Raw genomic sequence first — 17,485 nt, forward strand, 5'->3', positions numbered from 1 at the left:
ACCAAACCCGACCGAGCATAACTAATAAAGTTGTGAAAATATCAGACATATCCAAGTGTTCCGTAGCCGTAATGAATAAAAAAGATAGATATTTCAAATATTTCTACTTTAACGTTGTAATTTGCCACAAATGTTATTTGTTGTGTCCTAAATTAATCAGGAATGTCTAGTACGCGTATTCTGCGCTGCATTCTGTTTGTTCAACAGTGGACGTCTTCCGACTGATGATGATGTGACCACGAGGTTGATACCCAGTCTGGACCATACCTTGTAGGAAAAGTAGGGTGAAACCTTTGTGCTACTAGTAACATGTTAATATCTCATACATTGCCAAAAAATATAGTGAGATTGATTATGATAAGATTCTGTCCTGTGGATGTCCTGCCCTACAGATGTAGTGTACAGATGCAGTGTAGTGGAGGAAGAGGATTCTTTCCTATCGTATTTACACGGAAACGTTCGTATTTGTCATACTACTTCAGTCAGCCTCAGTACTCATCAAGGCAGCGGAGGGGAAGGTCACATCGAGAGATTAATAATCGATATAGAGTGATTAACACAACAAGATAAGATTTTTATTCGGGTTTATGTTTACACTGCGTTATCTACATAAAATAATTTTTTTTCTACTCGCGTACTACAATGATGTGCTGCTAACCATACCGCTATCGGTAATCCAATGAGGTGCATTTTGTGTGATCGCAACTTTGACATTTCATTGTGAAACGTTTCACAATGTTCATTTTCGCACTGCAAATGGCGGGATTTAAAACAAACAAAAAAAAACTTCAATCATTCTATTTTATTACCTTAATTTTTGTTAAATCGACTTTAAAGATTGATTAAAATATGTTTACATAAATAATTAATGAATACTTACATAACGGACAATAAATGAATTTTACCGTTATTACTAAATTTTTATATTTCAACATTATTTAATTTGTCTGTATTCGAAAAAGTTCCCGGGTTCATTCTAAGGTTGTAATTAGTGAAAACAAAAACGTTTCAAAATAGCGGGATTCGTTTTGCTTTTGCACGGAGTTCTTGAAAATAAAATAAATAATAGAGTTAATCACTATTTAAACGACTTTTTATCTGTGAGAATGTGTGACTTTGGTGAATTAAGTGATGCAGAAATGATGTCGCCTCCAAAAATAAAACAGCCGGCAATGGAAGTGAGCAGTAATTTGCTACCCTTAAAATCGAAAAATTCATTTATTGTCCGTTATGTCAGTATTCATTATTTATTAATTGTTTATGTTTGAGCTCGTAGAAAAAGTAATGTATTATTCGAATATAAATGCAATCAACTAACATAAAATGAAAAATATTTTTGGGGTGTCTAAGGTTTTCAATTATTTAATTACTTAACACCTTTTATTTAATTTTATTGTGGAATTATAACATCTCAGTGTAATATACTCGTACTTTAAACTCGTGATTTGGCACTAATCACTGATAAATACAATAATTCATAGTCACGTCGGCAGCATTTAGAAGTAGTTGTGTGTTAAGAAATTTCACCATGGGAACGGATTATTCGCTACATCTGTATTTAGTTTCCTGTATTGTACACTAGCTGTAAGACACTGCATAATAGGCTCCTTGTAGATAGATCACGAAACCCTAAAATTAAGTTATTTACTTAACTGCTCCACACATCTGTGATCACACAATACGCTCGCTAAAAACAGAAGTGTCGAATGTAACTATATGTGTACACAACAGCTAACTACACGAGAAACAGCGGCAAATTAAAAAAAAAACGCTGACAACACTTGCTGTACACTGATTAAACGATTTTGATTGATACTTAGAAATTATTTCAATTTTCCAGATATTAAATTATACTCTTGACTCTGCAAGCTTCATCAAAATTCATGTAGTAATGTGTGAAAGTTGATGATTTAGGAGTCCCTTGGTAAATTTTATGAACTTGTCAGTGCCCATTTTCGTACAGTGCAGACGCATCAATTTTTGGACTATTTTGACCAGATTGCCTAGTGGTTAGAGAACCTGACTACGAAGCTTGAGGTCCCGGGTTCGATTCCCGTGTCGGGGCAGATATTTGTATGAAAAATACGAATGTTTGTTCTCGGGTTTTGGGTGTTTAATATGTATTTGAGTATGTATCTATCTATATAATTATATTTATCCGTTGCTTAGTACCCATAACACAAGCTTTACTAAGCTTCCTTTGGGACTAGGTCAATTGGTGTGAATTGTCCCGTGATATTTATTTATTTATTATAATCTTATAACATTTTGCATTTTGAGGATGGTAGGAGGTTGAGGATCAGAAATGAGGAGATACCGACATAGCCAAGCGAATTAGCTCGTTGAAGTGGCAATGGGCAGGCCATATAGGGCTACAATTGATAAAATAACTAGCAAGGTCAATGTGGCCAAGACGGCATACTTCATTTTTTTTTTACTTGAGGTGATCTAGCTGCGTTAATTATTCACCTGCGTTAACACTTGTACTTGCATACGATGAAGAATTTCATAAATAACAGTTAAGCTATAGAGACAGATTATTTTATTCACAAATGAAGCAAAAAAATAGTATTTTCTAAAATTCGGCCAGTAGACGGACTTCCGTGTAGTTTAAGGTAAGTCCGTCTAGTAATGATATCGGCCATACTATGGGTGCTTATATTTTAGTATTCGAATCCTTAAAAAAATGAAACAAGACAATGAAAAGTGTACTTTAAACTTGTTACATAAGGTTTAGATTCGGAATAAACACAATTTTTCTTTTTCAAAGGCAAGTGCGTAATATATTACGTAAATGGGGTGGTAAACCTTTTTTTGGCAAGAAAAATAAAATAAGTACTTACTTATTTATAAGGTTCCCAAATAAAGATCAATTGAAATTTTAAAATTTATTTTAATAGTTTAATTTTTAATTTACTGAGATCAAAGAGGGTCACCTAGCACTGATAGTGCAAGCTTTGCTTAGTTTGGGGCTAATATTTATTTGATTATTTATTTATTTGATAGGTATTTTTAATTTATATTTTCGGTGACATAGTGCCACAGCATAGTGCTGAGGGTGAGGAACACATTTCCGTACTAGTTTCAAGATCAAAATGCCTTATGAAATCGTAATAATATTGAAATCTAAAAACAGTTGGTAACTTCGGATTCAAGGGAAGTCCATATGACGGACTTGCCTTGTACATAGTAGACGGACTTTCCAACTTAACGAAATTTTATTGTGATAAATGATGGTACGTATATTACAAAGTAAGCCAATTTCTGATAAATTAAACACAGAATAAAGATAACTGGATCTTATATTACTTATGTAGTTACTTTCTGGTGCAAAATCTTGTCACGAACTATTTTTAACAATTTTGTTAGCAGAGACCGTCGCACTATCATTTCGAGTTCCATACATGCAATTACTTGTTTAGGCGGATTGCTCTGAAGTTCGTTGTCACAGCGCCATCTGTTTTAGAGTGAGGGAACAAGCGCGACAAACTGCTTTATAGACTGGACGCTAAAGCAGGAACCGCTTTCAATTCAAAAGTTATAACGTGTTGACGGACTTGCCTTGTAGACGGTCTTGCCCACAGTGACACCTTAAGAACATAAAAAACATAATTGGCATTGAATTATCTTTTAACATTTTAATTCTAACATAAGCTTATAACAATTTGCATTTCGAGGATGGTAGGAGGTTGAGGATCAGAAATGAGGAGATATAAGAACAAGGGTCACCGACATGACATATTCAAGCGAATTAGCTCGTTGAAGTGGCATTGGGCAGGCCATATGGCACGGAGAACAGATGGCCGGGGGCCGAAAAGTTCTCGAGTGGAGACCGCGGATCGGCAAGCGCAGCGTAGGACGTCCACCAACGAGATAGACGGATGACCTGGTTAAAGCCGCTGCCAACCGAAGCGACGAGGCCTATGTCCAACAGTGGGCGTCCTACGGCTGAGATGATGATGAGGTCGAATTAAACAAAAAATAATTTATTTATTTCTTATAGCAGAAGTATCAAAACTATCTAAGCCGGGCTAGAATGATAATAATAACAATTTTGACAGTCTCAAAAATGATACCAGATTAAAGTTTCGTCAAAAATAGAACAGAACCTATAGAAGAAAAATAGAATGAGTAGGATTATCCACATTATGTTTTAGAAAATAAAAACGGTTTAAAATGCAAAATCTTAAAATTTTCGTATAATTTTCATATGTGATTACAGGTCAGATTATACACATTTCACTAGAATTTCTTAGGGAGAGTAATCGCCACCGTTTTCACCTCCAAGTACGGCTCCACGCATGCAATACCACTGAAAATAATAAAGACATTAGTTCTGAATGGAATTAGCATATACTACTCTAGTCATACTTTCTTACTCACATACAAAGATACAAAAAAAGTGCGTCGAAGCGTAAACCACACATAGGACGGCAGCGGGCCGGGAGCGGGTCGTTTGGGAGTGCGACGGGCCTATTTATGTAGGTACGTGGCTCTAAGTATATGAACGGGGTCCATATTGACTCTAATAAAATTCTTATCCTATTTTTGATTTAACTACCGATTAGTGTTCATAATAATCACTCAACATAATTTGTTTTTCTCATACTTTTTTTGTTCATAATTTTTTATTACTAATTTCGGAATTCATAACAGACAGTGTTCATATTTTTTTCATAATATCATTACTAAGAACATATCTCAACTCATAATATTGTTTTTCATACAACTTTTGCTTCATAACAGACAAATATCAAAATTTTCTTATTAATAATGGCAATAAGAAACATTTAACTCATGATATTATTTATAAGATGTCATTTATGTGTTCGTCAAATGTACTGATTGGCAATTGACACCTTAATTTAGCAACATATTGAATGGCATCCAACCTACTTTCCTAGTGGCTTATATTTGCTGCTATAAATTAAAAAACACTAGAAAATTACTCTTTTATAAATGCACGTAAAAACAAAAAATAAATTATGGATCGTTCAAGTTGTCTCTATTTCTGGGCTGAAGTGTAAACTATGTGCTTTTAATTATAATATTTCATTGTTAAGGCGTGGGGCGCTGGAACAGGAAAGGCGGAAGCTGCCCCACGCTTTTACAATTATTATTTTTTAAGCGCGATGCGATAAGGCCGCCTATTGCTTACCTTAGAAAATCTCTATGTATATACTTGTGTTTTCTGTACTGTTTACTGTATTGGTGTGCAATAAAGAGTTATTTTATTGTATTGTATTGTAATATTGTTCATGTAATAAAATAAATATCTACTAATATAAAGTATCTACTTACTTCTCTCTTCCCAGGCCAGACTCCTTAAATCCACCGAAGGGGAGTTGCGGTTGGAAGACAAAGTAGGTGTTTACCCTAATGACAAAAGATTAAATTACTGATTGTCGAGTGTTTAATCAAAATCTTTTCTGCATTCTGCAAATACTGCATTTAAACGATTGTCGAACAATCATTAGATATTAACGAAAAATCAAAACCTGAATTAGCTGCTAGTTGTTACAGTCAAATTAATAAATATAATTTTTAGTTTCAACGAATACTCTTTTCAACATATTATCCCTCGGTGTAAGCTGACTCTATGGCTTATCCATGAGATAGCTTAACTAATTCCGATCTACATACTTACTTAATAAAATTATTTCTAACCATCCCAAGTCCAATAAACTCATAACTATTACTACTCACCTATTTACTTAATCGTCGTACTTAATTGAATTTTTTAGTTTAACTGTACTATTACTTATTCTGTGGTTTAATTTAGAATTGACTTACCAAACATTTCCTGCTTCAGCGTGTTTCGCAAACTGAAGCGCGTTGTTGATATCTTTCGTAAAGATGCCGGCAGCGAGGCCGTAGTTGGTGTTATTAGCACGGTCCAGAACTTCCTCCAATGTATCGAACTTCAGGATGCTTTGCACCGGCCCGAAGATCTGTCAAGAGAAGTTTCCGAGATTGATTGATTTACAACGAAATACATTTTTACTCATACATACACCCAAAAATGACGCCAATCAAACGTTTTAAATCAAAGACTTCATTTTCGTATCTAACATATTTACCTCTTCCTTGGCAATAGTCATTTCATCAGTGACACCAGCAAAAACTGTAGGTTCAATGTAGAAGCCTTTGGTCCCAACACGTTTCCCACCTGTCAGGAGCTTAGCTCCTTCTCTTTTGCCTTTTTCGATGTAGCCCAGGACCTTTTCCATCATTTCTCCATCAACCTGTACATATCATCGTTTCGTGCTTATTTCACAACAAGATGTCCATATTATATTATACAACAATTGAGTTTTTAATAAGGTAAACTTGCGTGTGTTTGACATGCCAATGCCACACAACGAAGAGCACTGGTACGTTTACTTGATAGTATTTTAAATTAATGTCATCTTTGTCTTACTATAGTATTGTATTCACACGCAATGTGTTCAAAATTTAACGATAAGGTTATTACAAAAGCAACAAAAAAACTAAAACTATTTTACTTGTATGCAGACCTTGTGGTTTCGTGTTTCTGATTGACCAGAATAATCTAAACCTACCGATAAGTATTATACCTAAAGGTCTTTTACTTTTAGAGTTTCAGTAGTTACCTGAGGTCCATGCTGGGTGGTAGGTTCCGTAGGATTTCCTATTTTGATATTCTTCGCGAATTCTACTGCTCTTTTTACAAACTCATCATAAATGCCAGACTGGACGAACAAGCGCGACGCAGCGATGCATATCTGACCTTGGTGACCGAAAACACCATTTGCAGCACAAGGTACAGCAACGTTTACTGAAATTAACACAGAGTTTTGTTACATTACGGATTTACCATTGTGAACACATAACACATTAAAATTATACAAAATTGTGCTTACAATCGGCATCATTCATGATAACAAGTGGGCTCTTGCCACCCAGCTCAAGAGTGACTCGCTTCAGGTTAACTTTTCCAGCAGCTTGCTGGATTAGCTTGCCAACTTCAGCAGAGCCAGTAAATGAAATCTTGGCAACATCCGGGTGATGCGTTAGCGAAGTACCAGCCCCTGGTCCAAAGCCATTTACGACATTTACTACTCCAGGTGGGAATCCGGCCTCCTTGAAAAGAGCAGCTAATGCCAGCGCCGTAAGCGGAGTCTGCTCAGCTGGTTTCACCACTACTGTACAACCTATACAAAAAAATGAAAACATCTTTAGTATAGTCCACCATAAAAGATGATTTATTATAGAAATATTTATAGATAGGTAGAAATCTCACCAGCGGTTAACGCAGTTATCACTTTGTTAATGAACATTGCAATGGGGCCATTCCAGGGAAGTATAAGGCCACATACTCCAATAGGTTGCTTCAGAGTGTAAGAAAATAAATCACCATCTGTAAAATTAGGTATTTAAAATATGTAGATCTCTCTACTTAATTGAATTAACAGCTAAAGTAATTGGCATTGTTCATATTTTACCAATGTAGGTACCCTGATTCGAAAACCATTTCGAGGGATAGGGTTTTTGATTTTTTTTCCTATTCTGATTCAAAAATACTTAAGTGTTACGAATATATAGGCAAAAATATATTTGACTTTAGTTTGACCTTCGTATTTTTCTTTAAGGTAATTTCCTTTACCTGAAAAGTAAATCCATAAGTATCTAGGTTTATCTATGGTATCTGTCACGCAGGGCCCGTATTACGAAGTGCAAAATTCGAACTTCGTATCTTGTCGTCCCGCTGACGCTTAGAAAGGTATATATAATACGAGAGTGAGAGGGACGGAATTTCGTAGTACCCCGCAGGGCGCAGGCAGACATTAATGTCCGTCAGTTGTCATAATATACATTTTATACATGTTTGATATTCGCCAAAGAGTAGGTATTGACATAAAAAACAGAATGTACCTACTCTAGCAGTTTCCTGCCTAATGAGATCATTAATTGAAAAAAAAATACATTAAAACATAATATTATATAAATGAAATGTTTATATCATAAGTCATTATGATATAAACGTGAAGATGTCATGAGGATTGGTAGTAAAGCTAAAGTTTTTAGTTTCAGTCATTTGTTTTCTGTGGCAATCAATGATTTTATTATTATTTATTATTGAAATACCCCCTACATAAGTTAAGATAAAATTGTATCATAGCTTGTATACAATTCGCAGAGTGGTAGTTATTCAATAGGCATAATATGATTATTTTCAGACTAACCTTCTGTTTATCTCTACTCTTTCTCAAAACAATATCCGATTAAATGTGACACGGACAGTTAGTATCTATTGACATTAAAAACTAGCTCGTTTTTTTAAAATATTATTTTACTTGGCCTTTCACTGGGTTTCAGCCGCCATATGTAATTAACGAGACGTCGTATCTGATATTTTCAAAAAATATTTAAATTTAACTATGCCATTTTATGCCAAGATATTCAATTGGTATCTTGAAATTATCTATTTTTTAAGAAAATAATATAAAAAAGAATAGTAAAAAAGTGAACAATGCCAATTGCCAGTGATTGACATGTTAATATCCAATAGATGTCACTCTTCTGACATCTCTTACTACTTGCTACACCTACGGCACACGGATGTCTATTTTAACATTTTGATATAGTTGAGTGATTATTAAATAAGTACCTGCTGGAATTGTGTCGCCCTGAATTTTATCTGCTAAACTGGCATAGTAGCGTATGGATCTTGATGAGTTTTGGATGAAATGGACGGCAAGGTTCAACAACATCCCATTGTTGTAAGACTCCAGTTCAACCAAGTACTGTGCATCGCGTTCGACGAGGTCTGCGAACTTGTTGAGCAAGCGGCCGCGCGCTGACGCGTCCAGCAGCCGCCACTCCGAGTTGCGGTGGAACGCGGCCTTAGCGGCACTCACTGCCAGGTCTATATCCGCCTGCAACACATATTAATTGTAATAAAGTGAATGATGATAAATGTGATGATGACAGAAATTGAACACTAATTAAATTACATAGCTTAAATAACTAAAAAATATTTTAAGAAAAGCACCGTACAAGCTTCGAACTCCTAACGTTTGTTTGTTTCTTTTTAGGCCTACAGAATTTGAAAATCGAGCTTAGTATCGATCATCATCATCAAGCCTATACACGTCCCACTGCTGCACAGGCCTCCTCTCAGAACAAGATGCTTTGGCCATAGTTCCCACGCTGGCCCAGTGCGGATTGGGAACTTCACACGCACCATTGAATTGCTTCGCAGGTTTGTGCAGGTTTCCTCACGATGTTTTCCTTCACCGTAACGCTCTAAATTTCAAATGTAATTCCGCACATGAATTTCGAAAAAACTCAGAGGTGCGAGCCGGGGTTTTACGACCCTCTGCTTGAGAGGCGATAGGTCAAACCACTAGGCCACCACGGCTTTTATCGGCTTAGTATCGATATGAAGTGAAAATGACAGATCAAAGTCAAGTTCAAATATTCGGAATTCAGTGAGTGGACCCAGCACTGTTCTCAGCATTTTAAAAAAATAATTAAAAAGCTACTTTGTCTCACAGAGTGAGCAAAATGCGATTTTGCTCACTGATTTTTCATAGCAAAACCTGCCTGTTTGAGCTGCTGAGGTGAAAAAAATATTTCACTTTTACGGTTTCCTCGCTGCTATAAAAAAAAACAAACATCGAAGCCTAAGGGCTAAAAGAGCGGGAAAATTTACATTTTGGAAATATTTCGTTGTCATGTACCATAAATTGAATTTAAGATTTGATCCTATCTCTCGCTTTTTTCGTGTTGAAGTGATAGTGACAGAAGTCTTTCGTGTTGAAGTGAAGTTCAAATATTATGAATTCAGTGAGTAGACCCAACACTGTCTTCAGCATTTAAAAATAATTAAAAAGTTACTTTGTCTCACGGGCTCACTGATTTCTCATAGCAAAACCTGCCTGTTTGAGGTGCTTATTTTCTAGCTTGAGATCTTAATTATTATGGCTCGCTAGACCGAGCTTAATCTTAAAAACTCTATCGGAGGGTGTACATAACAAATATAATAATATAATCTTATCATGACAAGAACAAGTATACAAATGAAAGTGGTTAATCATTAGGGAAAATTCTTTAGGTGGTATACGTACTTAGACTGCGAACCTAAGGGTAAAACCGTGCGTTAGCAAGCTAACACGGCACAGTAAGTACAAACAAGAAATAAAATTTGCACTCTAGTTATTTTAAAAGGATAAATAGTAGTAGAAACACCGTTCTAATAACTACCTTGTCACCCTCAGCCACGTGAGCGATGACTGAGCCGTCATGGGGAGTGTAGGTAGCAAATGTCTTGCCGCTCTTGGCATCGACCCATTCATTGTTGATGAACAACTGAAATACAAAAAACAGGAACATTTTACAGTTTGCAATGTCGATGTTATCAACCTGCGGCCACGGCCCGCTGGTGCCCGCTCGTTGCAGTTAGAATCAATTACTCAGTCATGCGCACGTAGGTACTAAAATAAAATGATGCAAGAACACACAGAATGATGTAGTTAAAAGACGCTCGTGAATCAAGCATTGTGTTCTGATCAGAGTTATAATTTTGCTTCAGACATACCTATGTACACGACTACACAGTCTATTTTTCAGAGTTACGTATCTACTTCAAAAAAAAAAGAAGTAAAACCGACTCCACAAAAAATAAAAAAATAACAAAAAATGGAACCGACTACAAAATCCTTGAAAATATTTTTCTAGGTACTTACCTACTGGCTCGAAGTCGGTGCCTCAGCACGAGCCAGCAGGAATGGAACAATATTCGTCTACCTCACCTACATACTATGGGTTTCAATCCATCCTGCTGGGTCGTGCTGAGCCACCGACTCCGAGCTAGTACGAGTAGGTACCTAGAAACATATTTTCGAGGGTTTTGTAGTCGGTTCCATTTTTTGTTATTTTTTTGGAGTCGGTTTTAATTTTTTGTCAAAAAAAATCTTTATTTCTCACTTTTTAGTGATTTGTAGCCAAAGTACATCTCACAACGTTTCCATTAAGTCCAAACACGGCTTAGTTACGTTGTTTTATAACAGAGTTCCGTTGCCTACCTTCTGGCTTCAGCAACAGATCAGTTCGAAAGAATCATTAACTTAAAGCTCCTTCTTAGTCACTTATCTAGGTATATTATCATGATCGTTCATAGACGAGCGAGCACTACTTAGCTTTGACGAGTTCCATTGGTCATCCAAGGTCTTCTTCATCAGGTTCACTTTACCAAATGATACTTTCTGAATGTAAATGCTTATCTTTATAGGTGTGCCTATAAAATTTGAGGTTTGCCCTCGATTTCCCTAGGATTCCATCATCAGATCTTTACTTGGTGACAATGGAACCACTTCAGAAGAATACCCTTTCGATTAAAAAAATAATTTTGAAAATCGGTCCTCAATTGACTGAGTAATCGGTAAACATACAAAAAAAATACAAACATTGGAACATAGAACCTCCTTTTTTTGAAGTCGGACTGTAGGACCACTTTGATATCCGTCTGTATGTTTGTCTGTTTGACTGTCAAGATGCTTTTTCTCAGGAACGTGTGAAGATTATAAAGTTGAAATAAACTATAAACCTCAGTAACTTAAAAAAATAGTTTCTAATTTCGCGCTTTTGAAAGTCCTTTTTAATTAAGAACAATATATATTAATAGAAAGAGGTGTAGGTACCTCCTGTCAACATAGATAGGATTAAGTTTCAAAATTCCAGTAAAAAGAAAGAAAATCAATTACCATTAAAAAAATACTTTGTTTTCATACGACTACTATGCAGTGGGTACAAACATTTGCTAGTTTTTTTGTACAGATAAGGAAGAATAAGAACAGTGTGCAAGTCTGACTAGGGGTTGGCCGGTTTTTATGATTACCTACTTAAAATAAATGTTTTTACATATCTGCTAAAAGCTATTTTTGTTTCCAGTTACATATCTGTTCCCGTCATTAGGGCAGTTTCAGGCTAGCGTTTTATACGCGCGTATAAGCTTCTTTTTTGAGAGCGCGTGTACGCGCGCATAGGGTGCGGTTTTGTTTTCTTCGAGCGTTGACGTGCATATTAAGCTCGTATAAGCGAGCGAGAACATGTCCTTTAGACCAAACACGAGCAAACACGCAGGAATAAGCGCGTACACGCGCGTTCAATTTAATGTAGCGCGCGTGTAAGCGCGTATGCCAAAAACGAGTGTAGACAAGCAGTAAAAAACGCTAATCTGAAACCGCCCCTATAGCGACTCGGACGGTTAATGTGTTTCGAGTCATTATGGCCATGATTAAGACTAATAAATATAAGAAAAACTTAAATGATGTAACATTGTACCTTATTTTTTTATTTCGTTTCTAATTCTCAGTCAAAAAATGTACTAATTTTTTTCCTAAACGTTGAAGCCAGGTGACAACGCCCAGAAACTTAGAGGCCCAGACCCAGACGCCTTATTGTGTAACCCACTCGGAAGCACAATAGTTTTCATCACTTCTTTCCGTCACGCAGTACGTGTACCTATATAGTGACGGTAGAGAGAGATGGTGAATGCGATTGCGAGCGCCCGCGCTTTAGACAATACGGCCTGCCACAGGTTGACAGAAAAAAGTCTGACCATCAAAAATATGCCGATTAGTAAATCTCTAATAGCTACTGACAATAATTAATTACTTAAATAGAATTGACAACAGACTGACAGTAAACTGAGGCCGTTAGGCAATACGGCCTCCGGTTTCCACACATTAACACTTACCTTGGTATATTTAATCTCGGGAGCCATGTTCAACACAACACTGGACGACTATCAACTATATTTTAAACACTATTCCGGCAAATCACCCATATTCATACCATTTTGTATAATGTGAAACAGCTACATGTAAAGATAAAGCCATCTCATATTTTTTATCTCGCATGACACATCAATTCGGAGTCATCGTATGTAATCATAATCAAATCACAAACATGCAAGTCATGAAAACATTGATTCTAAAGGAAACACTCTTGAATTTAATAATAGTCATTCCAATATGGATCTTGAAGCTTACGATAGTAGTTTACTTTTGTGATTACCTATTTCTTTGTCTTGATGTTGGCGGCTTGTCGCTACGTGGGTTTTAATAACATAATTGACAATATTTTCTTGAGACTTTACTTTAGTATTCACTTACAGGTAAATAAGGGAATGATTATGTTTATTTTTATCGGTACAGATACCCAAATGTCAATTAAGCGGCAATTACACTGCGTCGTTCACCTAATGCGGTCGCCGAACTTGTTTTAAACTACTTCGGCGAACGATCGTCGCCTTAACATTAATCTATCCGTCTACTGCGGTGGCCATATTAAGGCGGTGGCAGCTATCGCTCGCCGAATGCGGCCGACTACCGTGTTCTTTACACTTTTGCGGTCGCCGCATGCAGCATGCGGCGAACGACTCAGTGTCATTGCTGCTTTATTTTATGAGTTGATATTTTGATACGTTTTACTTCCGTAGCTTCACGCCGCTTTTACCCCATTAATCAGTGTGAGTTTTGTTTGATTTTTTTGATAATCGGTCGAGTAGTTTTTGAGTTTATTCGTGACAAAAATACAAACCTTTCCTCTTTATAATATTAGTATACTAGCTTTTGCCCACGGCTTCGCCCGCGTGGAATTCGGTTATCTTATCGCGCGCTGTTCCCTCGGGAGATGTGCGTTTTTCCGGGATAAAAAGTAGCCTATGTCACATCTCTCTGGCCCATAAAATATCTCTATGCCAAAAATCACGTCGATCCGTCACTCCATTTTGACGTGAAAGACAAATAAACACACGCACATACAAACACACAAACACACACTTTCGCATTTATAATATTAATAGATGTAGATCTCAAAACTTTTAGTTCAAATATATTTTATGTGGGTGGTACATATTCTGAATACCAAGTATCAAAGTTATGCGTATTATTTTGTTTTTAATTTATGCTAAGTTTTATTTATGTGTAGCTAAATAGGATGTGTATTAAAGATAAGTATATTGAGGGTAATGAATGCGTTTTCATGTGTTTTCAAATTAAGAACCTAACTTAAACCTAAAATTGCTAAAAGTGGCTCCGAAGCGGTAACGTTTCGTGTGCTCTGCCTACCCCATTTGGGAAACAGGCGTAATGTTTGTGTGTATGTTTCAAATTAAGAACATTAAGTAACTATATGCTTTTTAATATAGGTAGACCCACTCCAATAAGTTCTAGTTGATGAGCCGGAGCTCCTGCATAATTACAACCTGGCCCTCCCCTCACGGCGACGAATGTCTCGACTAATTTCACCTCATAAAGAAATATTTACCTACTTTCGTAATGCATAGAAATTTAAGGGAACAAAGGTTTTATTGATCACCAAAAAATCAGAAATAAAAAACTTTAATTATAATTGGTATAAACTATTATTTTACTTCTTAGTGACCAAATCAATGCAAGATACGTTGATTTCGCTATGACAGGAAATTTAAAATATGTTATTGCATTCCTGGTTTGTCAGGCTTGCAAGTACGACTCAATTTCCACTAAATCAATGATATATAATTGGACCCAGGTGTGGTGGTTTGTGTTCCAAAAGGTTTATGATATAAGTAAGCAATAACTGAACCAAAGTTATGCGCCTGCATTGGTCATAGTTAAACATTGTATGTACAGTGTATCTCTTTTTAATCTAATTACTGTGGTCATAACAAATGTATACGCCTGCCGTCAACTTTGAGGCGTCAATAGCCTGTAAGTACCCTTATTTTTTTTGCAAATTAATATAGTTGTTAAGTAGCAATTGTATTATTAATAATAGGTATATATTGGTATTATTATTAATAATAATACCTATTCTGTTATTAATAAGAAACTTTGAAAACAAACAACAAATGACAAATAATAGTGAGTATTTATGGGCGAATTAGACAGAGCCGCAACATCAGGCTATCTCAATCTCAATACGAGATAACATGCGAATAAAATAACTGAATCACTTTAAGAACGATAAGTCATGCAGTGATCGTCAAAATTGGGCTATCATTGTCACCGTCGGTAGTACGCAGGCCATAAAGTTGTATGTAAAGTATTTTAGATAATGAAATTTGATATTAGTTCGCCTCATATAAAGCTGTTTTTTGCTTGTGTGTAATTGCACACCCATCTTTTTCCCCCACCATAGTCAGTTTCTGAATCCCTCGCATCCTTATTTCTGCCTGTCACTTCTAGTCGTTAATAGGATTTTGACGAAAATTTAAGCATGTTTTTGGATATCCCCAGAATTGATCATTTTTTAGCAAAAAATACATTATTTGATGAAAGTAAGTTCTGTAAATTACATTAGTACATGTATAGGAAGGATATTAGGTCACAAACAACCCCCTCCCCTTTCAAGGCGACCCGATTAGTTAGCGAGCTCAATTATGTTTTAACGTGATCTTGATAACTTAGTCATTAGTGATACGCATAGTACGTATTACGTAAAACGGATAATAAGTAGTAAGAATTTTGGGACAAACCCGTATGCGGGAACTAAAAAAAGTACTGTATTCTAGTCTCATCTGTTTTAAAAAGCACACATTCTGCTGATTTACTAAAATAAAATAAAAAATGTGGAATGTGGAAGGCCTTATAGTCATACTTGTTAGAGACAAAATGCTGCACTTCGTGATTAAAGCAAGCCACTTTGCACAGTGATAGTACAAGCTAAACTGAGTGATTTGACCCGCAGCAGCGGAAATTTCACTCTTTAGGAACAGAGATGGCGCCACTTCTTTAAAAAATATTTCAAAAAATTCTACAAGTTAAAGTAATAGACCGATTTCAATGTTTAATATCTTAAATAAGAGCCTATTATATACGTTACTTATAAAAATTAAAAATAAATATTTACTGACAACTTTTGGCAAAAAACGCCATCTTAAGTTTTTTTTCTTACCTGATTGGTAGTTTTTACTTGATTGCTTAAAAAAACTGTATGCAACATGTATGGTTTAATGCATATACATATTACTGAGTACATAATAAGTACCGTAAACTACACAACTATAGTACAGGGCCCCAACTTTAGTCCAGTGAACTTGTCAAACAACATCGTAGCTGCGTCGACTAGTAGCGACGTCTAGTTTATTATCTGGGTAAGGCCGCGAATTTTGACAATTTGGACGTTTCAAATTTGGAAGGCTGATAAAAAAAAACTGATAACACCTAGAGGTTAATTTTTTTTTTATATATGACACGATATAAACTCTCAAGGTCGCAAATGAGATAATGATTTAAACCCTTTTAAAAAAAAAAAAAAATATATTACCGTCAAAAACGTAACGAAAATTGACTATTTTTTTTGACCACGAGTACTTAATACCTTATTATTTTCATGCTATTTAACTTCTCATGATCAGGATTTTGTTTTAAACGAAATTTTATGATATAACGATAGTCCTACCGATTGCGGAATCATGATAATCAAATAATTTTCATGTTTTATATTTATTTCTTTTCACGTGCCAAAAAACCACGTTTTCGTTACAAATACTTAGGTGACGCTTTTTTAAGCAACCTTTAACGCCAATTTCGGTAGAAATTAGTTTTGTACATGGCAACTAATACTCTAATAGGGCAACATCGATGAGATAAATAAATCTCATCAGTTTGTTGACAAACAGCCATCAAAAGTGACGCGGAGGTTTTTTTTTCGAAAAAACGTCGAAAGTGCTTGTTCGATTTTAAGGGTAAGTAGTGATTATTTTTAACTTGTTGTTTTTTCATACGATAGGGGTAATTTTTCCATGTAAGTGGCATGTGTTATTATGTTCAAAATGTCGTTATTCACCATGATAAACGATTTTTGTATAAAATACGTTACACTTTCGTTACGATTACGTTACATTTTTACAAAATGCTACGTATATTTGTACATAACGTAACGAAAAAATGTGGTAAAGGGAAGTTCACACAGAAAATTCTAACTTACACCAGTTTATTATTAGGTTTCCAATGACTGCACGCACAGTAAGTTAGTTAGATGGATATTTTGAAGTTAAATAAATTTTAATCTGTAGGTGCAGGGATCGGCACAAGAGAATTGTGGCGAGTTCTGTGTTCACGTCCTGCTACATGCATAGCGTATTTAAAGTGAGAGACAAACGGAGAGATTCACTTACCTACTTAGTTCATTTGTTACCTAAACTTAATAATCATAATAATTTATTTCCAAAAACATCTTTTTACATTGTCCACTTAACTAAGATACTACTTCCTAAATTGGTAAAACCTGTGATTTAGGTTTTGGCCATTTCTTTGAGGTATTTAATAGCTTGTACAGTCGAAGTCACAAGCATGCTCACAACTAGGTGGTAGGACCTTGTGCAAGGTCCGCCCGGATTGCTACCACCATCTTCCTCGCTAATCCTGCCGTGAAGCAGCAATGCTTGCACTGTTGTGTTTCGGCGTGGTGAGTAAGACAGCCGGTGAAATTACTGGCACGAGGTATCCCATCATAGGCCTCTAGGTTG

General features: G+C 35.8%; 1 protein-coding gene across 1 annotated transcript; it reads right to left on the reverse strand.

Annotated features, from left to right (window-relative positions):
- Nucleotides 1-4,170: 4,170 nt before the first annotated feature.
- LOC141427389 (aldehyde dehydrogenase 1A1-like) lies at nt 4,171-12,833 on the reverse strand. Its single transcript, XM_074086747.1, has 10 exons — nt 12,725-12,833; nt 10,231-10,335; nt 8,633-8,900; nt 7,265-7,381; nt 6,885-7,175; nt 6,615-6,799; nt 6,081-6,245; nt 5,794-5,951; nt 5,302-5,376; nt 4,171-4,312 (listed from the first exon to the last, which is right to left on the reverse strand). The coding sequence occupies exons 1-10, from the start codon at nt 12,749-12,751 to the stop codon at nt 4,243-4,245; spliced, it is 1,461 nt and encodes a 486-aa protein (XP_073942848.1). The 5' UTR covers nt 12,752-12,833; the 3' UTR covers nt 4,171-4,242.
- Nucleotides 12,834-17,485: the final 4,652 nt, after the last annotated feature.

The sequence above is a fragment of the Choristoneura fumiferana genome, chromosome 4 (assembly GCF_025370935.1).
Source record: "Choristoneura fumiferana chromosome 4, NRCan_CFum_1, whole genome shotgun sequence".
NCBI classification, from domain to species: domain Eukaryota; kingdom Metazoa; phylum Arthropoda; class Insecta; order Lepidoptera; family Tortricidae; genus Choristoneura; species Choristoneura fumiferana.